Source organism: Aulostomus chinensis, chromosome 10 (genome assembly GCF_037954235.1).
Source record: "Aulostomus chinensis isolate RoL2024-O1b breed Wild chromosome 10, RoL_Achi_v1.0, whole genome shotgun sequence".
Taxonomy (NCBI): domain Eukaryota; kingdom Metazoa; phylum Chordata; class Actinopteri; order Syngnathiformes; family Aulostomidae; genus Aulostomus; species Aulostomus chinensis.
The window spans coordinates 5,840,681-5,863,617 of NC_141329.1; the positions used below are offsets into that span (position 1 = coordinate 5,840,681).

Below are 22,937 nucleotides of genomic sequence, written 5' to 3' on the forward strand. Positions count from 1 at the left end.
AAAAGAGACATACATTAAAGCCTGGCAACACGGTGGTGCGGTGGTTAGCACTGTTGCCTCACACCAAGACAGTTCCAGGTTTGAACCCCGGCATGAGATCTTTCTCCGGCTTCTTCCCACAGTCCAAAGACATGCAAATGGAGACTAGGTTAATTGTATAAGTTAATTGGATACTCTAAATTGACCGTAGGCGTGGCTGTGAGTGTGAATGGTTGTTTGTCTCTATGTGTTGGCCCTGTGATGGACTGACAAACTGTCCAGCATGAACCCCGCCTCTCGCACGAAGGCTGCGGGGATAGGCTCCAGCCCCCCTGTGACCCTCAACAGGATAAGTGGTAGAAAATGGATGGATATTAAAGCCATTGGGTTTTATCTTTAAATTTGGTTAATTTAACTGTCAAAATTAGTGAAAGTGAAACATTAAATGGTGAATCGTCAAAGCACTGACGATCACAGCACAGGTTAGTAAGAATGTAGATATGAAAGAAAAGTTCTCATTGACAAAGTGAATACCTGGTAGACAAGTATTATAAAATCAAATATTGTTGATTGACATTATGAATCTGTCAGTCTGTTGATTCTTTTTTTTAACACCTACAAAAATGGACAAAAAAATCTGAAATTTGACTCTGTGGTGTGAGCTGATACTCAGAAGTGAGTCACTGTCGTATGTCTGGCTGTCCAGTTGTAACCTCAAATCTGTTGAGTCATGAGGGTGAAACACCCTGTCTGTCACCAGGCTTAATGGCTGCCACATAACAAGAAGTCACACCATTTTCAAATGTAGTTATGGTCTGAACTTGGGTTGCACGTTGCAGTTTCTACAGTCTTCAGTCACTTCTTAAACCAGACTGCACCTCTGTGCTATTTCTAATTCTGTCTTTTTTTCTGTATTCTCCAATCAGCCCTCGTGTCTTTCGTATTGATTCCTACTTGTATAGGATCACTAAGCGTCAGGTTAACTTTCAGTATTGTGTGATGTAATGAGATCTAATTCACTCCAATATGTGTGCCACATCTACAATAGAGAGGAGTCTCATGGGCCTCTGCTCACTGTGTTTTGTAACATGTGAGCTGTGTATTCAAGAACATTCTCTCTCTCTCTCTCTCTCTCTCTCTCTCTCTCTCTCTCTCTCTCTCTCTAACACACACGCGCGTGCGCGCCTTTCCTCATACATACATACATAAATCTGTTTGTACACTCTCATTGTGGGCACCAAACAAAAGCAGTCCCCATTGTGTAAATCAGCTCATTTAGGATCAAGACTTAAGGTAAGATTCAGTTCAAGTTAGGCTCAGAGGTCAAGTTAGGGTCAGTGTCAGGCATGCAGTGGTTATAGTTTGGAAAAGTTGTAAGGGATGCTCTTGCCTGGAGGCTGTCATAAAAAATCTATGTGCTTGGGTGCGTGTGTTTGTGAGTGTGTTTTAGGTTCTGTAAAGGTTACCTGGGGTTACAACAGGTCACCAACAAGCTAGTGTGCCACAGCTGTCACTTCTCCTTCTATGTGCATGATAGAACAATGCTAGGCCAACAAGCTATACACGTTAGGCCAGTGTGATTAAAATGAATTACTTTGAAATAAATTAACACATTAAACTGACCTGAAGCAGAGATTTAAGAAGTCTGAAATATTTGCATACCACTTTCTAAAATCCTCAAATTGCAGTGATGGTTGTTTTGTTGTTGTTGTTGTTTTTTCCACTTTCAGGCACAATAATATGAATCAGAATGAAGGAAATCAAAGTAATTAAAGGAAATTTGGAATGAGAAAAATGTTGTATCCTAAAATGAAGTTTAAAAAAGATACAGCAAGAGAGGAGGAATTTATTCCTTTGACATGCCACATGAAAAAAAAAGGGATTAATGATATGAGTAATGGTGGATGAACAACATTTGGCTGCTGAGAAAAAGCTTGAAAAGACAATGTTGTTTTTTTAAGGGATAATCATTATGTAAAGTGGATTTATAGTTTGTTAAGGACTGATAAAGTATTAATATTCCTCTCCTGCTATCTTCCCCAGGTTCCCAATGCTATCTCCCCTGTCCACCTTCTGTTCCCTTCCCCGCCTCTGCCCCCATCAGTCCCACCTCCACACCATCTCCGGCCTCTCTGGTTTGGCACCCAAGCATGGCTACCGGTGCTCCCGCTGCGCCCAGAGAAAATGGCCCCCTGTCCTCATTCCCCCTCTGGATTCCCTAAAGGATCCCCTGAAGCCCCAGCAGACTCTCATCCTGCCTTCTCTAGATACGTCTACAGACCTGCAGAAGAACCCCCTGCTGGGAGGAATGCGTGTCGACACACACCGTACACAAACTGCTGTGCCAAATACCGTAAAGGAAAAAGTGGATGGCAAGGAAGTGAAGGAGAGGAAGGAGGGGGAGCTTAAAGTGATGTCAGTGGGCAGGTGAGACATTCAGCCCAAACTGTTTAATTCTAATAAGACATCAATACAAATACAATGTTTCTTCTTTACAGTTACTGAGTAGCTTAAGCGAACACGTTACACTGGAGAGAGTACCTGTTTACCTGCATTGCACATACGTGTTTTCAAATGCAAACATTTAACTGTATAAATTGGCTTGAGACCTGCAATATAGCTAAGATGTCTTTTGTTAGATTAAAATATCCATTAGAATGAAAGGGATTATTGGTATTATGTATAATAATCTCATATTGTAAAATGTGATGATTCAACACTGACAGGGACCACATGATGGCATTAGGAAATATTTTCATGTACAATTTGATCACACATTTTAGCAAATAAAAGTTGCACATTGATTATGGTATTGGCTTGGCAATGCTAATCAGTGAGGCAAGAATGTTCTGTCAAATAAACTGTTTTTTTAATAGAGCAGGGACATCTCCACAGCTAAATGACTTTGAGATAATAGAAACACAGGACTTACAGTATAAAGCGTCATTAATCTTACACTCGATTGTTGCACAGGTCTGTAAACATGCATGTTATGCGTCTCTCAGTGGCAGAATGCCGTCATATCTGACATTAACACATCTCTTGTTTGGCAGATTTCAAGTCGCTCAGATCCCTGAGCAGAAACCTGTCACCGTAGAAACCAAGACATCCTCCCAGGAGAAGCGTAACTCTCTGTTCTATGGGAAGCCCTTCTCTTCGTCATCGGGTATCAGGAGGTACGACCTCACCGAGTTGTCTTCCTGCTCCCCGTCTGTGTCATCGTGTTTCCGCTTCTGCATGCTTCTCCCGTTTAGAACTGATGAGGCTCTGTGAATTTGTCTGTCAGCACAAAGAGTCTTTATGCTCCTGTTCGTCTGGTCAACACTGAATCATGCAGTTTGTTCCTCTGGTGCAGGAAGTTTTACAAAGTTTGATTTGTGTAATGGAGGAGGAGTCTGTCGTTTTTGGGGGGAATTATTTAGAGCCTCTTTTGTTTCCAATTGACTGGTCATGAGCACGCACCAACACTCTTTGTGATTAGTCAGCGCTGAGTCAGCATTATAACAGAGGTCATGTGGGCTCGTCTGTTGTCAAATCTGTCATTTTCATCATCTCCTACACTTTAAAAGGAACAGTTTAAGATGAGCAAAGAGATCCGACACTGATCGTTTACTCTGTCATTTTTGTCTCTTTACATCTTTCAGGTGAAGAGACTGGGAGATGCTGTATGATAACGCTACCTCGTTGATGACCTCATCACCAGCTGATGACTTGACAGCCGGCATCGAGGACAAGAAACACTCTCTTGCTGGAATAAGTTGTTATGCAGGAAGAGGAGTAACTGTATTTATTATTATATGATCAAAGAATTATTGTAGGTCCCTCCAATTGACACCAACACAGCTTTACTGCCCCTGTCCAGATATGATTAAAAAAAAACCTGCTAGAGAAGTTTCTAGCATAACTTTTGATTAACCGCTATCAATACTCAACACTAGAGGGAGGAAACGGAATAAATAACTTTGACAATGCACAAAAGCACTGTCAGCCCCTGTAATTGTGCTTCCAGATAGAAAATAGACAAGGGGTTAGACACACACATGTGCACGCTTTCACCCATGAGACTTCCTCATCACCGGTGAAGAGGACAAAACTGTGGGGAAAAGAAAAACACAAAACAAACACAAATGAGACTCATTGTATTTTTGAAAAAGACAACTTGAAGCTGGGTTGTCCAAGTGTCACATGATTGAGAGTATGAATGAGGTTTTCACTGATCGACTGAGCCGATCTGGCTTGGTTGAAACAAGAAACGCTAGAGTACTGCAGCAGTACAGCAAGTATTATATGGCAACAACTGTATTTTATTTAGTTTTTATCTAGTTTAAGAAGTCTCATATTTTAGCTTATGTAGGTGAGTTTTAAAAATGTTGAATGTAGTCTTAGTGGCTCGCAGCACTCATTAAATCACATGAACTCGGCCCACAGTCAGCATTGGTCACATTTAAGCTCTTACTCTACATCCATGTAGTTGCCAAAACTTCAAGTGAGTCCCATATCCCAGCATCCCAGTGGCAACCACCAAGGACCCCAGGCTGATTTATAGCTGGATCTCACTTTTGTAGAAAAAAAACTTGTAAATTAATGTACATATGTAAATATGGATGGGTATAAATTAGCTGACTTTTATAATTTAAGCATTCTGTATGTATGAGGTGCTAGATTAGATCTCCCCCAGGGGTACAAGACAACTGCACTGCACCACTGTGTGACATTATTCATCACCAATGTCCATTATACTTACACCAAAGTCACAGTTTTCCTTTAGATATGAAGTAAAGCTCATACAGATGACTGAGCCTATCACCATTTGCAGTTAATTTAATGATTAAAGAAAAAAATGACAAGGGAAGTACTTGTTAGCTGCGGTCCTTCACGGACACACACACACACGCACGTGTGCGTGCACACAAACACACACACACACACTTACTCATAACAACACGCACATTATTTACCAGAATTAAATTGAATAAGCCATTCGGTGGCTGCAGAGGATTAGTGGTGGGGATGCCTCAAAGTCGTGCAGCTCAGTTGGCTTTAGTTGACATCCTCGTGGGTTTTAAGGAGTGTACTGTAATCATGGCGGGTTTATAGCTATTCATTTTCATATTTTCTTATTATGTCGTTACAAGGAACATGACTACATGTCCAGAGGATGAGGATATTATTTTTTGAGGCAGTTACGTGTTTTCTTTGGATCTGTTTTTAATCATTATTCTTCAATGTTTTGAAGCTGAAGTGTTGATGGTAGGAAGGAAGAAGAAAAGAAAAACCTCATGGACATTTTAGATTGCATTTATATTACATTGTGTTGTATGATATTTTTACTCTTGAAATAAAGAGATGTATTTTAAATGCCGCCTTTATTGTTTTTGTGTGTGCGTGTGTGTGTGTGTGTGTGTGTGTGTGTGTGTGTGTGTGTGTGTGAACTCCTTTAGGTGGGAAAAAAAGTTACCAGCTGTCTTTCTTAGTAAGACAGCATCGCCCTCTAGTGGTATTTTTAATCAAGCGTAGCCAACAACATTAATATGAATTGCTACCAAGTCAATCGTGGCTAAAACACTAAATAAACCTCTACTCAGCCTCACTTCAACTATATTTAGCCACCTGAGGCCAACAGAAAGCAAACACCATTCCCTCCAACCTCAGTAAATATTCCACTTTTGTTACCAGCTAGTTGCTAACTTGCTGCCATTTGGTGTTGGAATTGAAGCAGACAGTGAGTTTGAACCATTTCTTTTTTTTTTCTGAAAAGAGCTGCCTGTAATATGAAGAAATGACAGTGATAAGAATAATGAGAATGAATCAGAACAGTAAAGTTGCTGCCGAAGTCGTTAGGCCAAGACGTTTAAGATGGTTGACTAACTTTACAACAACCTGTAGCCCCCAGGCCCCCTCAACTGAGTCATTCAGCCCTGATGAACTGAATAAATATATTTATGGTAAAGGCAAACAGAAACTTTAGGCTACTACGCCTGAGAGAATTTGTTCTTAAAGACAGATACTATGCTATAATGTTAACTTGAATAGTTTATTACTTTACACAAAATAAAATTTATGGTGCCTAAAAATGTAACTGTGTCAAAATGTGCAAGTTTATTGCGGTATGATTTTACCTTGACATTCTGTGAGGCTGTCTGACACACACATACATGCACAAGGAAATGGAGCAGAGGAAAATGAACTCGTTACTAGCAGCACTAACAACAAACCCGTCTAAATATTAGGTACACGTGTGAGTATTACATCCACTCAAGCCTGCGCAGCATGTACCCTGGAACTTCACTATATATAACATAAATCTAGTCCTTCAATAAACTTAGGCAATAAAAAGTTTTTGCTGTCAGTTATGATTTGAAAAGTTTTGTTTCCCTGGTTTTATTTTATCTGAGAAATAGAGACTACACACTACTGCCCTGAAAGAACTATAAGGCTCTTGCATTTGCTTCTTCATAGGGAGATTCCAACCCTGAGGTCTGACAAATGGTACAAATTGAAAAGAAAAGTCCATCCTTGAAAAATCTCCATATCTTGATCCCTTTTACCCAGGCAAATGTATTGTTTCATAGTTTTGTGGTCAAGCTTTGTGTCATACATTTGGGTTTCAGAGACTGTGACTTGCTCTTCATGGTGAGGTTACTGCGGACGTCCTGCCCAGCAAGGAAGTAAAGGATGGGATCCACACAGCTGTTGGCACTGGCCAGCGGACGGGTCACCTTGTAGGCAACACTGGAGGCCTCCAACAAAGTACAGCTGATCTGGTGACCACAAACAAAACTGATTAGTTGGCTTCACAGAGATTGCGCCAAGGTTTTATGTAATAGACTTGTTGTTCATCATTTTTAGTGCCACATAAGCAGAATTCCCTCTCTCTGATCTGTGTGCATTACAGAGCTCCAGGCCACTGCCAGACAGTGCAGGTAGAGAGAAGGGTATGTATCTGCTTGTCAGATATCAAAAAGATGGACATATTTACCCAAAAGCTGGACGAAGTGTGTTTTGTCCTCACCTGTGCAGGATTGACCTGCTGTAGGTATCTAAAAGAGTAATAAAGACTCCTGGTGAGGTGGAAAGGGAGGAAACATAGCATGAACGCTGCGAGCACGATGATGATCATCTTCACTGACTTCTGCTTGGAGCGATACGCTGCTAGGCCTCCACCCTCACCCTCAGCTCCCTCTTCAGAGCCCCAGCCAGGCTCCAGCAGCTTCCGCACCATAAGGCCATAGCATACCATCACCACCATGAAGGGCAGGGCAAACATCAGCACAGACACGGCCGAACTGTACACCAGGAAATCATCAAAGAGCTCCGGGCTGGTGGTGTCATAGCAAATCCTCTCTGTGTCCACATCTCTGGTGAAAGACATGGTAAACTACATTAATTTAGGGGATAAAAGCTTTTTAAATTAAACCACAAAGAGATGGAAGGAGATAAAAGGGTTGCTGGCTAGAAGGCTGGTAGTTCAGTTGAGTGTGTCCCCTAAAAGGCTCCTCAGGATAAAGCCAAATTGTTGTGTCAAGAAAAAAAAGAAAGACCAAAAGATGTATATAGATCTACTGCATCCACCTTGTTCTTGAGAAGTAGAGAACAGGTGCTTGGCAGAATAAAACACAGGCCCACACAGCCACGGACACCAGCCTGGCCCGACGAGCACTGACCCAGTTCAGGGAGCGGACCGGATAGCAGATACCCACGAAACGGTGCAGACTGATGCAACACAAGAACAGAATGGACCCTACCATAATGCAGAAATGATGAAGAAACTCAATGATTGTAACATAATTTTAGCTTGCATAGCATTGCAGTGTTGTGTATCATATATCAGGGATGGTATTACATCATCCCATAGTCTATATTGCACCTTTGCCAGCATATCATATTGTGTCATCTGGGGTATTACAGACAAAATCCTTGTTCTTCTAATCATGTTTAATCTTATTGTACTCTAGAGTAACCTGATATTTCACTCAATTTTTTTGTTGTTGATTTTCAACCATGTATTGCTCATTATATTCTACTGCTGTATATTGTAATGTACGTGATTGGAGATGATATCAGCACGTTATCAGTAATGGCAGATATTAGTCATCAGTACTGATCTTTTTATACAAATAATAAAAAGTAAATATCAGAAATTGGCCCAATCAGTTCTGAAAATATTGGTATATTTATTTTTTAAATATCTGTGCAGCTTTTGGTATATTTAATAGCATCATTTTGATATGTCATTCATTGTATCACGTCTTATCTCCACTGTTTGACTCTGTACCGTATAAGTTTGCATAAAACAGGAAGCGTATGAGCTTGCAGAATGGTTCACTGAAGGGCCAGTCGTTTTCATCGGCGTAGTAGTAGATGAGGAAGGGCAGAGTGAGGATGTACAGTGTGTCACACATGGTCAGGTTGAACATGTAGATAGTGGAGGGCTTCCAGCGCTTAGTCCGGAACACAATCACATAGAGCGCCGTGGCGTTGAGCGCGAGGCCGATCACAAAGACCAGAGCATAGCTGACAGGGAGGAGAATATATTTAAAATCTTCTTGGAATTTACAGAGGAAGCCACTGTCATTCGTTGTGATTGTCCTGTTGATGTCAAAGGTGGCCATGTTGGTTGAAAGAACACCTGAGGAAAAGATAAGCACAGTCAGCAGCACAGTCCAGCGTAAGTCATGGGATGTTTAGGTGATAAGGCCTGGGCCTCACAATCAACTTAGAGACAGACTGATCCGATCGTCAAGGCTTTTCACAGAAAATAAACCCTTTTTATGCTGCCCCGTATTTATTGGCTTTTTTTTGTCATTGTGACTTAACAAGACGAGAACTGTGACATACTCTATTGCACCCATCCTAAAATCAATTTATTCGATTATTGCCACTTGCTATTCTACATCTTCTGACCAGATAACTGAATCTGTGTTTGAGTATTCATGCAAGTGTGTATGTGTGTGTGTTTTCAGATAAATGGGTTTTATGACTGTAATTACGTTCATTTCCTGGCCTTACTGATCCCTGAGCTAAACGACTGACCCAAAAATTTGACTTTTCAACAATGGAGGACATGGGTTTTATCCTCAATTGGACACACACACACACACACACACACACACACACACACACACACACACACACACACACACACACACACACACACAGGATCTGAAAGCTCTCCAGAATTTTATACCAAATCCTCATGTTTTGTGTACGTGAATCCTTTTGCGCAACTGCATTGTGGGGACTTTTTGAGATAAAAACTAATTCCCACTAATCATCACATTATTGGAGGAAGACTTTGGGTAACAGAATCTAATATCTGAATTAAAGAATTTCCAGATCAACAAAGTGAACGAGTTTTAAAAGTTTTGGTTCAGCTTTGTTCCCACACAGCACTACAGGTCTCACTTTGGCTCCGTGCATGTTCACGTTTTCCAAAACCTCACAGTTGAGAGAGAGAGAAAGAGAGAGAGGAATAACTTTTTAACTCAAAACAGACCTTGTTTTCAGATCAAGCCCTTCTTTCTCTTGTGCACTGCGCTGCGTGCTTCTCTGTTTTCCTCAGGTAACTTGTACTCATCCCTTTTTCTTGCTTATATTTTGACATCCCGTCAAATCTATTCAGTTAACAACACACGGATTGCATCCTAATAAATATCCCATGCAAATATTGGAGTAAATATAAGTAAGCCAAACTTACTTGTTTGTCAGCTTGCTGATGAGTTAACATACAACACTCTATTTCTTTTCTTGACATTCTTTTTTCTTTTCATCAAAAACATAGTAGTTCTGTCCACTCTTTACTCTCAAAATGGCTGCAGATTGCATTTAACAGATAACAGACATAAGACAGACAAGCCCCTTCTCCAGTCCCCACTGCCCTGTGCATGCCAGACCCAATGGAACACACATCTCGTACAATTTGCTTCCTTCCCATGAGAAAACATATGAAGTTACTCACAATTTGGCAGTCTGTATCAGCTTTCAAGGACTGTCCCGCATAGACCATCCTGTGTAATGTTCCCTCGCTCTAGCTGTTCCCATGTGTGTTGTGTATGACATATGTAAGTGGATGAAAAACTTTCAAAGGTGTTTCAGTCAGGCAAGCTGGGGCCTGCAAGCAGCGTGTGAGCAGTTAGGCCTGAGGCTGAGATCTGTTTATCGAGTTGACAGAAACTAGTCTGTGACTGTTCAAATATGTTTTTTTTTTCTCCATTTAGATAAATTCAGTGTTATATTTTGAAAGCAGGATTAAAAGCCACAGAATTAAGACTTTTCTTAAAAGGTCACACCTTAATATAAACTACAGACAACAAGGATTGGTGAAAGTCAGCTGTAATGGAGTCAAAGATATACACATTTGTTGCTATTTACATTTTATATTTAAGTCAAATACTTTACATGAAAATGAAAGGAAAACCATTTATCAAGAAGATTTTGTCAGAACATTTTAGTTTTCTTACCTCTGTACAGCAAAAAGCTGCTTTTAAGCAACAGCATACGAAAAATCATGAGCCAAAAACATCCTGACAGGATCCTAACATCAACAATATGATCCAACAATGAATGCTGGCCATTTCTTCTCTGGTACTGGCAGACAGATATGTGAGTGGGTGTTGAGCGATGTGTTTGGTTTCCCCAAATGTGTGTGTGTGTGTGAGTGTGTGTGTGTGTGTGTGTGTGTGTGTGTGTGTGTGTGTGTGTGCGTGTTTGTGATACTTTGAGTGTTGTACTCAGAGGAAAGGTGAGAAAGATCACTTAATGTCTTACCTGCTCCAGAAACTGTGTGTACTAATGATTACAAGGCCCTCAACCTTCACCTTGGCCATGGCACGTAGGAGGAATGAATTAAAATACACAGCCTTTCAGCTACTTCAGTTTTCTCTTCTGTCAAGTTCACATCAATTCTGCCAGGGACTCCTGTTTTATTTCCTCACACTTTACATTTTGAAAGACGAACCTGGCCGACGATATAACAGTCTACTAACTTTTCCAGCAATGTGAGCAGGGGCACTTCTGGGCAATCATAATTGTTGTTGCATTTCTTTCCCTAGCCTTGAAAGCTTTTCCATTTTACACAGAGCACCCCAGAAAATGAGGCTAATATTGTAGGTTGGTGAAGGGGGGGGGGGGGGGTGCAGAATTGCATGTGTGTATGTACACATTCTGAATTGCTTTTAAACCCTGGATATGTATGTTGTGATAACACCTGAACACTTGAAGAAAAAAACATCTCATGTTTTTATATTTTTATTTGCCTTTTGTGTGTTTTTTTTTCAGAATGTAATTTTGGTCTACGATTTTGTGCTTTGACTATAAAGGTTTAAGGTCGCAGACTGAAGACATGCATGCTGACTGACAGAATATCAAAGCAGCTGGGGCTAGTGCCAGCTCATTATAAGGGTTTCAGACACCCTCCATTGTAATGTATTCCTTTAATTGTTCACTCTGCCCACACTTCCACATGAACCCCATGACCCTGTCTATTAACCTGATATCTCATAGACTTGAAAATAGGGCGGTGGTTTATTCAAATATGCCCTTTATACCTCTACAAAATTCAAATAATACATTTTTAAATTGCTGTTTTATCTGTTTATGCTGTAGTTTAGAGCGTTATTGTTCTGCAACGTTTCTTTTTCTTCAGATGTTTTTCGGAGAAACAAAAGCACATTTTTAATGTTTTGAACTGCATATTGGAACAACAAATACAGGAACTCTGATTTAATAAAACAATGATACACGTTGTGAATTGAGATGATCTAAAAATCCCCCCCCCCCCATTTCAATGATTGTTTAGTCATTTGCGTATACAGTTTTTTTTTTAGTGTAAAATCAAACTATTTCTAAAAGATAATTTGGACATGCACCATTTTCCAATTCTTCTTTTTCGTACTCGTTTATCGATTTTTCCTTGATCGACTGCGTCTCTTGTTGCTATGCAGGTCTGAGAGATGCAGCCTGTCAGTCATATTTTCCCTCTGGAGCTGATTGAAAATACTAACCCTCGATGGAGAAATCACCAGTTTTGTCGGTATCGCATCCGTCCTTTTGAGCGAAACGAATTTTTTCACGAAAGCGTAACCAACCGAAAGAAAGCTCCTTGTGTTTTTTCGCTTGACACCAGACGCAATCCCGAACGTCGCCACTTGGGGGAGCCGTTGGACTTGGTTGCGGAGGGGGTTTCCCGTTAATACCTTCCATCTCTTCCCTCTGCTTTTCTTCTCCGCTCGTTCGCTCGCCCGCTACCCTGCTTCACAACACAGTACAGTACGCTGGAGCCATCCAGCAGTGGCAGCAGCCGACACAAAGTGTGTTCAGCCTCTCTCCTCGTAGCCTCAGCTTCTGCTCCGTGTAAACTAGCCATTTATCATCAATCATGGCCGCCGGAGTACAAATCTAACTCCCGTCTTTCCTCCCTGTTGTCTGGAGGGGAGGATTTATTTGGTTTTGAGGAAGCAAAATATTAGTCCCACACTGATTTGGATTTCCTTTTGGGATTACAATACATTTCACAAGGGAAATACCATTCATGTCAATACTCCAACATGCAGCCGCCGCCGAGGAAGGTGAGTGATTTCTAGAGCCCGTTATGTTTTAGCTTGCAGACAATGACAGAGTGTTGTACTGTTGAGTTTTACGAACCACACAAAAAAGCGCCCAAGATGGAAAAAGAAGGGGTTCATTTGCTAACCAGTATTAGCAGCGTTTGCTAGCTAGGTTAGTTAGTGACATTAATATGCCGTTAGCATGGACCGGCAAACGTCAAAATAACGCTGCTAACAGAAGACCTTTCATACAAAGCAGCGGACAAAGCTAGCAAGTAAATATGGTATCTTGGCGGTCCTTTCAAAATATTACGTAGTAGAAATAACTTTAAAATTAAAAGATGCTCAATACCACACATACTACTTTATGTTGCAGCGCTTTAAATGATTACAGGAACTAAACAAGCTTTAGCTAGCCTTGTCACCGTCAGTGTAATTCAGTGGAAATTGTTTTAGAGGTAAATGTTGTGGGATTGTGACTGCGGTCGGTCCCTCACGTTCTCTTATGATCCTCCTTGTCTTAAGAGAAGACCTTCAGCCTGGTCAGGGTCACACATCATTTCATCAAAGGCTGAGCTGACAAAAGCTAAACACACACACACACACACACACACACACACACACACACACACACACACGCTGGCATAGCCTTGTCTAACACTGGCTTATTGATTGTGTGTATGGACTGAGAAGGGACCATGGTCCCCTATAGCCTGTTAGCCAGTCATATCAGAGTGTATATTGCTTTATGTTTGTTTGTGTGTGCGTACGTGTGTACATGTGTGCTCTGTCCTGAAATAGAGACTTGAGAAGCAATTATCCTGCTGTGAACCACTGCACAGTTTTCTCTTAATTACCACATATTCCCCCATGCCATTTATGCTCTGGGTGTCTACATACAGGCTGGCCCTCAACATGCCATGTCATGTCTGCTGCAATTATGGAGGTTTTAGACATCACTATGGTTTCCTTGTTCATCATTACATTCGTATTGTAAGGAGTCATATCTCATCTCCCCGTCTCTGTCTTTCCCTATTAATATTTTATTTATTGATTTATTTTTACTCTCCAAGAATAAAATGAGCAAAACAGTGACATGTTTCTCCATGCCAGTGTAGCTGGCAAGATGACTACACTGAAACAGAGTGTATTAGTGTTTGGTGGTGGGATACCAATAATTCCTCTCCTGGCGCGACAAATACAGCCCCTTAAGTGTGTTGTCAGTGTCTCAGCACATCTGTTTACAGAGTGAACTCGTCTGACTCATATATTTTTATGTGGCTTATGTCTGCAAGAAGTTAATGAGAAAAAAAACATTATCGAATCTATCTTGTCTATTGTAAAGCTGACTTATAGCACTGCAATACTACCTTTAAGCTCGAAAGTGATATATTTGAGTTATTTGATGACACATACGGTTGAGTCTAGTCTCTTGTCCATCTGTAGGGGGTTATGCATCTTTTACGGACCTTTGAAATAGTAATTTCTCCCATTTCAGTTAACACGGTCATGGTAAACCCTGAGCCCTATCAACTAGAAATAGCCCAAGTGACATTAAATTGTAAAATTCAACTGACCAATCAGCCGACAGATCGCTTTCTTTACTCCTCAAAACCTGAAATGAGGGGGGGAAAAAAAAGTACATGCATTGAATATAAATCCGTCATTATTAATGTAAATTGTCTCATTTATCTTTATACAAATTTTTAGATTAGTTAAAGTACATACTCTTGTGTGCAGGTGGGTATCACATGAGTAAAAGCCACAGCTCAAACTCACATTTGCTCTTAGAAACTGTAGGATGTTTGGTTGCCATCAATTCTGTCTTAACAGACAAGTAGCAAAGCCTGCAGGCTATTTGTAACTCCTGATATCTATTGTGCTCTTCTTGTAACTTTTAGAACTTTGCAAGCCTGGGTGGCAGTTACAAGAGGTACAAGATAGATTTTAGGAGAAAGGAGTTACAAATAGCTATCAGGCTTTGCTTCTAGACTGGAAGATTCAACTGAGGGCTAAAAATATCCTATATAAACACATTTATGTGTGCAAGAACAGTTCATGAATGAGTCACTCTTAGTAATATAGATCCATCTACTATGGCATTACACCAGCTGAAAGCTTTTCCTTTCACAGAAACCTTTAATGTGCTCATTTTATTTGCCACCTTCGTAGGGTATTCTGCTATTGAAGATCTATTCTTTTCTTCTGTTGCTTTGACCTTCCTCATCTCTCAGACTCAAGTCTTCTCACCCTCCCTCCCTAACCTTTTCCTCCCTCTGCTCTTACACTCCCTCGCTCACCTTCCATATTCTTCTCAATTCTCTGTACACCCAACCTCTCCTCAGCCACCCTTCTCTCGTTGTCTCTCCACCTCTCTGCCTTTTGCCCTTCCTCTTCTCAGTCTCTCCCAGTGGTTTACTATGAGTGATGGAAGGTGAAATCAAGTGAAGTCGTTTTGCCTTGATAATGTAATGAACCCCTCCCTCCTTATCTTCAAAGACAACAGCTCATGAAAGAAAAGGGTTCTGCAGTGTGTGTTTGCAAGTGTGCACTTGTGCCAGTATGTGCAATGTTATGTTGTTGTTTTGTCTAGAAGAGTCGTGAATTTGCCCGCTGTTTCTCTGCTGAATAGCCAATGGAATTTACCCGACAATACACAATGACCTTCACAGTGACTCTGTGTTGGTAGGAGTGTGTGTGTGTGCGCACTTGTTTATGTGTGCATATTAAAAGTGGGCTATCATTGGAGCATAAACGTTACCTACCCCGGTTTAACCACTTAAATGAATTTTGGTAAGAGGCCCATTATTTTAGCATGAAATCTGTTCTTAAATCTGACAAGCGTCGTTAAAGTGCCCTCAGTCAGTCAGCTCTACATACAGAAAAGCTCCCTCCAGCCTCTCCAAAACTCTGAGAAACCCTGACAGTGATTGTTATGCTGATGGATTACAATGGGTGTGCAGGCTCCTCTTAGGTGACTCTGGATGGCAGCTGATGGGCATATGGCTGGATTGATAGGGGATGAATTACTTGCGTGTCTCTGTGTGTGCAGGCTTTCATCATGACTTAGGGGGCTAAAACTAAATCATGAGAGGAACTATTGAGTTAGACCTTTCTGCATAATTCAGTTTGGGGGAAAAAAACAAACAAAAAAAATCTTCCTCCATGGAACAATCATTGACAGCAGTTCTACCTTTAAGGAAAATCCTGACCACATTTAAAAAAAAAAGAAGTTCACAGTGCCTCCACTTCTTATGCAAACGCAACAATTTTAGAGGGAGCAGCCATATTCTGGAAATAGTGTATAAGAGCCTTGTGGAAGGAAAGCATCCCATTTTTCAATATAATCATGTGGTACGGTGATGTGAACAGAAAAACAAGGGAACAGGTATCGAGGAGTGAACTTACAGAGGCCACAAAAGCAGCTAGGGAATATATGCGATTATTAAAAGGAGTAAAGCTATCAGCATTTGTAGTGTTACGGGCTGGGTATTTGAAAGGCCCTCTCAATACGAGACATTTCATAATACTCGGGTCAAGGTACAATTTTATCCAAGTATATTGCAATAAAGTACAATTAATATTGCAAATTTTCCGTGTGGGTAGTCTGATAATATGTGCATCACATTATACGGATAGCTCAGCAGGCCGATGGGTCAGAATTTCCATTTGAATTTGTCAGAACGATATTTGCAAAGTTTCACAGTTGCACACTGTTAACTGAACACACTAAATGTAGTTTTGTGCCACTCAGTCAACAGTTGCATTCCGAGTTATAGCTGCCGTGACATATATGGGTCATGCTATGATTTTATCAAAATATTTTGCAGTACGATATCAATACTACAGGCTCAAATGTCACTACCATTAGGAAAAATGTAGATGTATTGCTTTATCAATTTTTGTGCAGCCTCACAGCACATTTCATTCTTTCAGAAATATCTAGAAGAAATGCTCTTGTGTTGAAATGTTGTCAAAATAATAATGCAGTAGACTAGGCAAGAGGGTTGTACTCTCACATTACTGATGTGTTCTGATGATGTGACAAGTCAGGTTAATGTGCTATTGTGGAAGTGTAGACTTATGTTTTATTGTCAGTTATATTATTTTGATTGCATGTGTTGTTTATGTCATTTTGTGAGTTGTATTTTGCTGATGAATGTGTGTCCTGAGGTGCGATATTGCAGTATATATGCTTTTTTTGGTACACGTGTTTGTCTCTCCACCAATTAAAAAAAAAAAATCAAAATAATTGAGGAATAACTATTTGTCTACAATCAACTTATCAGTGCATTGATGACAAAAATTATCTTCTTATTATTGCAATATTTAACACAACATTAAATCACAAAGTCATTATCCACATTATGATGATATTGCAGCTGAAACTATGAATTGATTATTCAGTTGATGGAGCATTTTGATCATCATGTGACATTACATGACTCCTGTCCACCTCAGGTCTAATCCATGTGTAGCAGTCATTATACCAAATTAAACATATTTAGAGATTAAAAAATAGCAGAAAAGTAACCAGTGGCTGTAACATATGAAAATGCAGTGAAGTTAAAAAGCACAATATTTCTCCCTCAAGTACAGTGAAGTGGAAGTATAAAGCAGCATGCCAAAGTAAAATACAAGCATCTGTAATGTTGTGTGTAGTCAGTGAGCATTGAAATGAACATTGAGAGGAAGAAATTTCATTTTTTCATTTCCTTTTCATTTTCATCTTTATTACTGCTCTGGTTGCTGCGTGTCAGGCTAAATGGCCTAGTTGAAATATGCCTGTGCGGCATCTAGAGTGTAATCTTCTCCTACATCCACCAGGGGCGATTCAGCAGACGAGAAGAAAGTTGCTCTTTCACATTTGTCTTGCACTATTTATTTTTTTTTCTGTTGACTTTTGGGTATCGTGAGCATCAATTATAGGAGGATAATTTCATTGGTCATTGTGAGTGTGAAAACATTTAAAAAAGAGCCTGACTATAAAATAACAACGACATGGACCCTAAATTTGACTTAATACAATACTTTCATAGATATATATAGTGCCGTTGAAGTGTACTGGGTTGTACTGAGAAAAGGAGATGGACAAAATACCAGGCATACATCTAAGTTGAACCCAGTACAGTTTAGAATGTCACAGTGTTGTACAGTTTATGATTAATCATAAGTCCATTTAGACTATTTGTCTGTGAATAAATGGTACTGAAGAGGTAATCCAAGATCTTGTACATTACTGGTTAATCCTGAGTCTAGCAGCAAGTTTGGCTTAGGCTCCCTTAAATTGGACCAGTGAGTCAGATTTTTGTGACAATCTTACCAGCATTTGTCGCCAGGTCTTCCTCCTGAGCCATGCCGTCCTGAACTGGGTGGCAGGCAGAAATGATGTATTGGATGCTTGATGTGTCTTTTTGTTTCCCCCAGGTCAAAGTGACACAGGAGCTGAAAAACACACACACAGATCAGATGACAAGACTGCACTTTAAAAACCAGACTGAATGTGACCTGCTGGAAGACATGAGGTATGAATACATCTAAGTCACATGACACGCGTGCACTGACACACAGTTGTTGTCATCCACTGACAGATGATCATAAATCTAGTCATCATTGCTTAGTGTATTGTAATGTGTCACATAGTCATGCATTAAATGAGGCAAGGAAAACTATGAGGGAGGAGAGGTATTGTCATATTTCAGTTTTTAGAGAGGGACAAAGGTTCTGGAAAATGACGAAGGAATTTCCTGCTGCCCTCTTCCTGTGCTGACTCCCTTTCTTTCTATGTCTCTTTCTTCTTTTCCAAATATCCTGCCGAGTCTCTGTCATTCACGCTTTTGTCTTTAAATCCTTTTTCGTCACTTTGTTTTTCCGTCTCAGTCGTCATACTTCACTTTTTCATTTTGGCTCAGCATTGTTTACTCATGACGTGTGTGTGTGTGTGTCTGGCAGTTTTCCCTCTTGGATTTGGCAATGGGAGGAAACCCTGGGTCCTTCACACGCTCTCATTTTCTCTGTTGACTAAGCATTGATTATTTATGACAGCGAACTCTCTAATACTCTCTGTCTCTCTGCTTGCATTCCTGTCTTTCTCTGTTTCTCAAAGGGCTCGTTGGTGTCGTCGTGTATTTCACTCTCACTCACGACTAAAAATAGACGTGCGCTAACTGTCAGATGTATGTAGGAGCACATGTGTGAATGAAAGGAATTCAGACCAAGCTTCCTTTTTTTGGACAAAATAGTCAATTACTCAAGAACAGCGTCCACTGTGCTAAAGCTGTGTTGCCCATCAGCATGATTGGAAATCACTTTTTCAACAACCTTTGAATTCATGCGTGTACATGAACTGAGTAAAATACATACTTTCAAATGTATGATCATAACAATCATCCAGTTTATGCAGTTTACAGCTTTTAAAACAATTGTTATATGACCATTAAATGCAGTTTGAAGCAGAAATAATCCAAAGCTTAATTACTTTTTCTTAGATTTCTCATTTGTGTCCCTTTAAATATGAAAAAACACACCATTCTATTCTGAATGTTCCATTTAGTAGCACATGTGATCCTTTGGGAAAAAAGTAAGCCGTCTAACTTTGACGCTATCTCATTGCTCTCTGAGAATGTTCTCCCCTTTCACTTGTGGGTGCCGCTCCAGCTGTTTGGGAGAAGATTGCTTTGTTTCTGCTGGGTTTTGGATAGAGAACACGACCTTGGTCCCACTTTTGGGGGAGAGAGGGGAGAGCTGATTCAACATGTGCAGCCACAATGTGCTGGGTTGTTTTGCTTACTGAGAGATGGAACTACGTGCCTCTAAGTAAAGACCTCCAAATTGGCTTTGTCATCCTTGCGGTTGAAAGGAAATGTTTTCTTAGTACATTCCTCCAGCCCAGTGGTTCTCAACTTTTTTTTGCCCCCCCATTATCCATGTCTGTTACTGCCCCCTGATCTATAAAATCTGGGCTAATAATCTTCCAGCATATTCTTAATATGTTTCATGTCATTTAAAAAAAAAAAACTGCTTGTAATTGATCTGAAAAAGCATATTTGATTGAGCAGTTTGAATGTCATTATCATTCATTTTCATGTAAATAATATTACTAAATTTTTCAAAAAATGCAGCGGTTAGAAATTTGATTATAGATTACAAGCATCAGCAACAGCAGTTTGAGTGCATTATTGCCTTTTAATCCAGCAGCTGTATGAGCTGGGGGTTTTTGTATTTTGTATTTGTATTTTGCATAAGCCTTTATTATACACATGCCAAGCTGGCATTGCGAGACTAATTGTTTTGGCTTTCTGCCTTGTGTTAGGTGAGGTCTTAACATCATTAGACATAAATTATCCAGTCTATTCGGTTATGTGGCATACACATCATCCTACAACATATTGGGTGATTGCAGCTCTCCATAATTCTTATAGGAAAAGTGGAGTTCATGAACGAGACTGCAGACTGTTAACTGACAAACGTAGTGTAAGCTATTTCAAGTGAACCTCTGATTAGGGAATGCACATCCCTATTCCTCCTCAGTTAAGAAATACCCTTATCTTTGAAGTCTTGCATTAAAACTACATTCTTCATGCACACTTGTCATATTAGTTGCGTGCTGTTTTAGTGATAGTACAGAGAATTCTTTTCTTGTCTGTCCAAGTCAAGTCTTTGGTCTTTTTGGGGCAAGTTGGACATTTATAGCAATATGAAATAATATAAGGTGTCCCTTTTAAAGTACACTCTTTAAAAACCTCTGACATGGAACGTCTCTTGGAGATAGGCTATAAGCCACTTCGCACTAGTGTGACGCAAAAAGGGGGCATGGATAGGACTGAAAATCCGCATGCAAATTTGCTGGCTGACAGCCATGTGCACTAGTCTGGTACATATTATCAATGTGGTCATGCTGTGTTTTCATCCAAAGGGAGGAGGAAGAATGAGTTTCTTCCCAGTTGAATTACTCAGGATAGTACCTGTGTCAATCCTCATCGTGATAACCTACCCATAGATGCAATGCCTTCAAAGGAAATGCTAACTAAACGATAAAAAATCTAACTAGAAATGTTGTGCTAATATTAGTGGCTAGTTCTGTTCTGTTCATGTAAGCAAGGGTACATCATATCCTAGCTGGTGGGAATCCTCCAGCCATATTCTTCACTTGGATGTTTAGGACATGGGGAGACATTCTTCCATTTTTGCAAAGCAAGTTAACTATTTGTCAACTATTGCATGCAGCAATAATATTAAGTCATAAATAGAGGATTTCTTTGGTCAAATCATCTCTTTGACCGTGGAAACATGCTGAAATCAAAATCCCTCTGAAATGATTTCAGTTGCACAAATTACTGCAGTGTTGTGCAAACATTTATAAGAACCCATAAAAAAATATGCTTGGAGTGAAATGGCTTAAAGGAACTGCCATCTAATCAAATATATACATGGTCGTGAGACACACATTCCCCCTGTGTAAATCCTACACTAGATTTTAACTCTTAAATCCCAAAAGCTGCTCTGAGGTTATTTACCCTAATTAATCCACAGGCTGACTTTAATCAAAACACACACACACACACACACACACACACACACACACACACACACACACACACACACACTGCTACCTAGTGATTTCACTTGTGTGTTTCCAGTGGTAGAGTGGAAAGAAAGACTGAAGGAAGTGAAGAAAGAATGGTCAGTGTATTTAATCCTTTGGATCCACATTTCTTGCTCAAGTAGTCGAGAGAGTGAGAGAGAAAGAGAGAGAGAGAGAGAATGATGACAAGTTGGTGGGCACAGGGAGTCAATTTGGTGTCCTCAATCCAACTAAATCCCCTATACCCTTATGTCTGCCTCAACAGCAACGCAGACACACGCACACATGCACACACACACATGCACACACACACACACGCACACACACACACACACGTACGCACAGTCTCAAAATCATTCTTCTGTGCTGACCATAGGCCATATTTGTATTTAACTTTGGCCTCGTAACATTGTTAGGCAGTTGGACACAAAAAGTAAATTCATGTAACAGAATCAACATATTGACTTTTATATTCCACATATTCTTTTTATTTGTCAAAACCATGTAGTTACTTCACCAAAAATGCAACTGGATCACCAGCAGTTCAGTCAGAGTTTTGGGAATGCTGGTACCGGCTAATATAACATTAGACTGAGACAAAGAGTGTGTTGTTGGGAGCTGCCTCCTGACTTCTTACTAAATCCAAATAACTTAAGTGAAGCAACATTAATCAATTTATTAAATTTTACACAGCTATCCTGTACATGAAAGGCCTTATTTGCATACATGGAAATTGACTTTGATGTGTTACATCAGTGGAATTACCCTTTGACACTCTGTAAATTGTAAGTGCAGTTGTGATTCATTGTTTTGATTGTCAAGGGTAAGTTTTTTTTTTTTTCAAGAAAATCAGATCAGGGAGTTGAACCCAATTTCAAAAAGCTTCAGGCCCTCTTAAAATCTATTCTTGTGATATGTTAGTAATATTATGTCTTCGCAGAAATACTGTACACCCCTTGGACAACTGAATTTTTAAAGCCTCCGCATTCTGACTAAAGCTGTGTCTGAAGCATTCGTATTTTGGATCGTCTTTTCATCCGTCTATTTAGCTCAAATGTCCACTTGGTCTCAAGGATAAAGTGGTAAAATTTATCAGCACTACAGGTGAAAAATGAAGATGTTCTGCTGTAGGTTGATTCCGGAAAAATCTCCCTCAAAAGGTTTCTGCAGAATTTTTGTTTTCTTGTCCTCCTTAAAGATGAGGGAGGCTGCATTAAAAACCTCTGAGTTTAAATTCAGGAGGCTCATCTCGCAAGCCACTCAGAATAGAGACCCATTATGTTTTAATTATATCTGCAGATAATCTCTTGTCATTAAAGTTGAGTGTCACACACATTACACTATCTCTCTCTCTGTCTGTCTGTCTCTCTCTCTCTCTCTCTCTCACTTACTCACTCACTCACTCACTCACTCACTGGCACACACACACACACACACACACACACACACACACACACACAGACACACACACACACACACACACACACAGACTGTAGAGATTTAGGATTATTGCATTATGACCGAACCAGTAGGAGCCAAATGTGTCTGATTTTTAACAACAGAAATATGAGTAAAATCCCAGCTCAAACCTGTTTTCTTTGCTTCTGCAAAGTTTTTGAATGTCTGTTTTTCATGCTTTATGTCCATATGTGTTCAAAGCTGTATATAAAGCCATTATAATAATTTATATTTTATATAAATATAAAACAGGCTGCACGGTAGTGCAGTGGTTAGCACTGTGGCCTCACAGCAAGAAGGTTCCGGGTTCGAGTCCCGGTTTGGGCGTGGGATCTTTCTGTGTGGAGTTTGCATGTTCTCCCCGTGCCTGC

General features: G+C 40.1%; 3 protein-coding genes across 7 annotated transcripts in view; 2 read left to right on the forward strand and 1 right to left on the reverse strand.

Moving 5' to 3' along the window:
- Positions 1 to 5,309, forward strand: part of relt (RELT TNF receptor) — a 25,378-nt gene extending 20,069 nt beyond the window's left edge. The window contains exons 9-11 of the mRNA XM_086215760.1: positions 2,023 to 2,406; positions 3,033 to 3,155; positions 3,624 to 5,309. Coding sequence (XP_086071886.1) covers positions 2,023 to 2,406; positions 3,033 to 3,155; positions 3,624 to 3,627 — 511 coding nt within the window. The 3' untranslated portion in view covers positions 3,628 to 5,309. The remainder of the gene's footprint in view (positions 1 to 2,022; positions 2,407 to 3,032; positions 3,156 to 3,623) is intronic.
- p2ry2.1 (purinergic receptor P2Y2, tandem duplicate 1) lies at positions 2,381 to 12,457 on the reverse strand. Of its 3 annotated transcripts, XM_086215761.1 has the most exons (7): positions 11,982 to 12,457; positions 8,255 to 8,608; positions 7,552 to 7,720; positions 7,110 to 7,337; positions 6,992 to 7,019; positions 6,578 to 6,740; positions 2,381 to 4,072 (listed from the first exon to the last, which is right to left on the reverse strand). In XM_086215761.1, the coding sequence occupies exons 1-7, from the start codon at positions 12,178 to 12,180 to the stop codon at positions 4,032 to 4,034; spliced, it is 1,182 nt and encodes a 393-aa protein (XP_086071887.1). In that variant the 5' UTR covers positions 12,181 to 12,457; the 3' UTR covers positions 2,381 to 4,031. The 3 variants fall into 3 exon arrangements, with proteins under 3 accessions (XP_086071887.1, XP_086071889.1, XP_086071888.1); XM_086215763.1 differs by lacking the exon at positions 11,982 to 12,457 and adding an exon at positions 9,677 to 9,920 and having other exon boundaries at positions 2,387 to 4,072; positions 6,992 to 7,337; XM_086215762.1 differs by lacking the exon at positions 11,982 to 12,457 and adding an exon at positions 9,938 to 10,330 and having other exon boundaries at positions 2,390 to 4,072; positions 6,992 to 7,337.
- The window catches only part of fchsd2 (FCH and double SH3 domains 2), a 60,494-nt gene continuing 49,761 nt past the window's right edge, over positions 12,205 to 22,937 (forward strand). Inside the window, exons 1-2 of one of the 3 annotated variants that reach the window (XM_086215758.1) lie at positions 12,205 to 12,545; positions 17,952 to 18,049. In XM_086215758.1, coding sequence (XP_086071884.1) covers positions 12,525 to 12,545; positions 17,952 to 18,049 — 119 coding nt within the window. In that variant the 5' untranslated portion in view covers positions 12,205 to 12,524. The remainder of the gene's footprint in view (positions 12,546 to 17,951; positions 18,050 to 22,937) is intronic. The other 2 variants (XM_086215757.1, XM_086215759.1) reach the window with 2 other exon arrangements.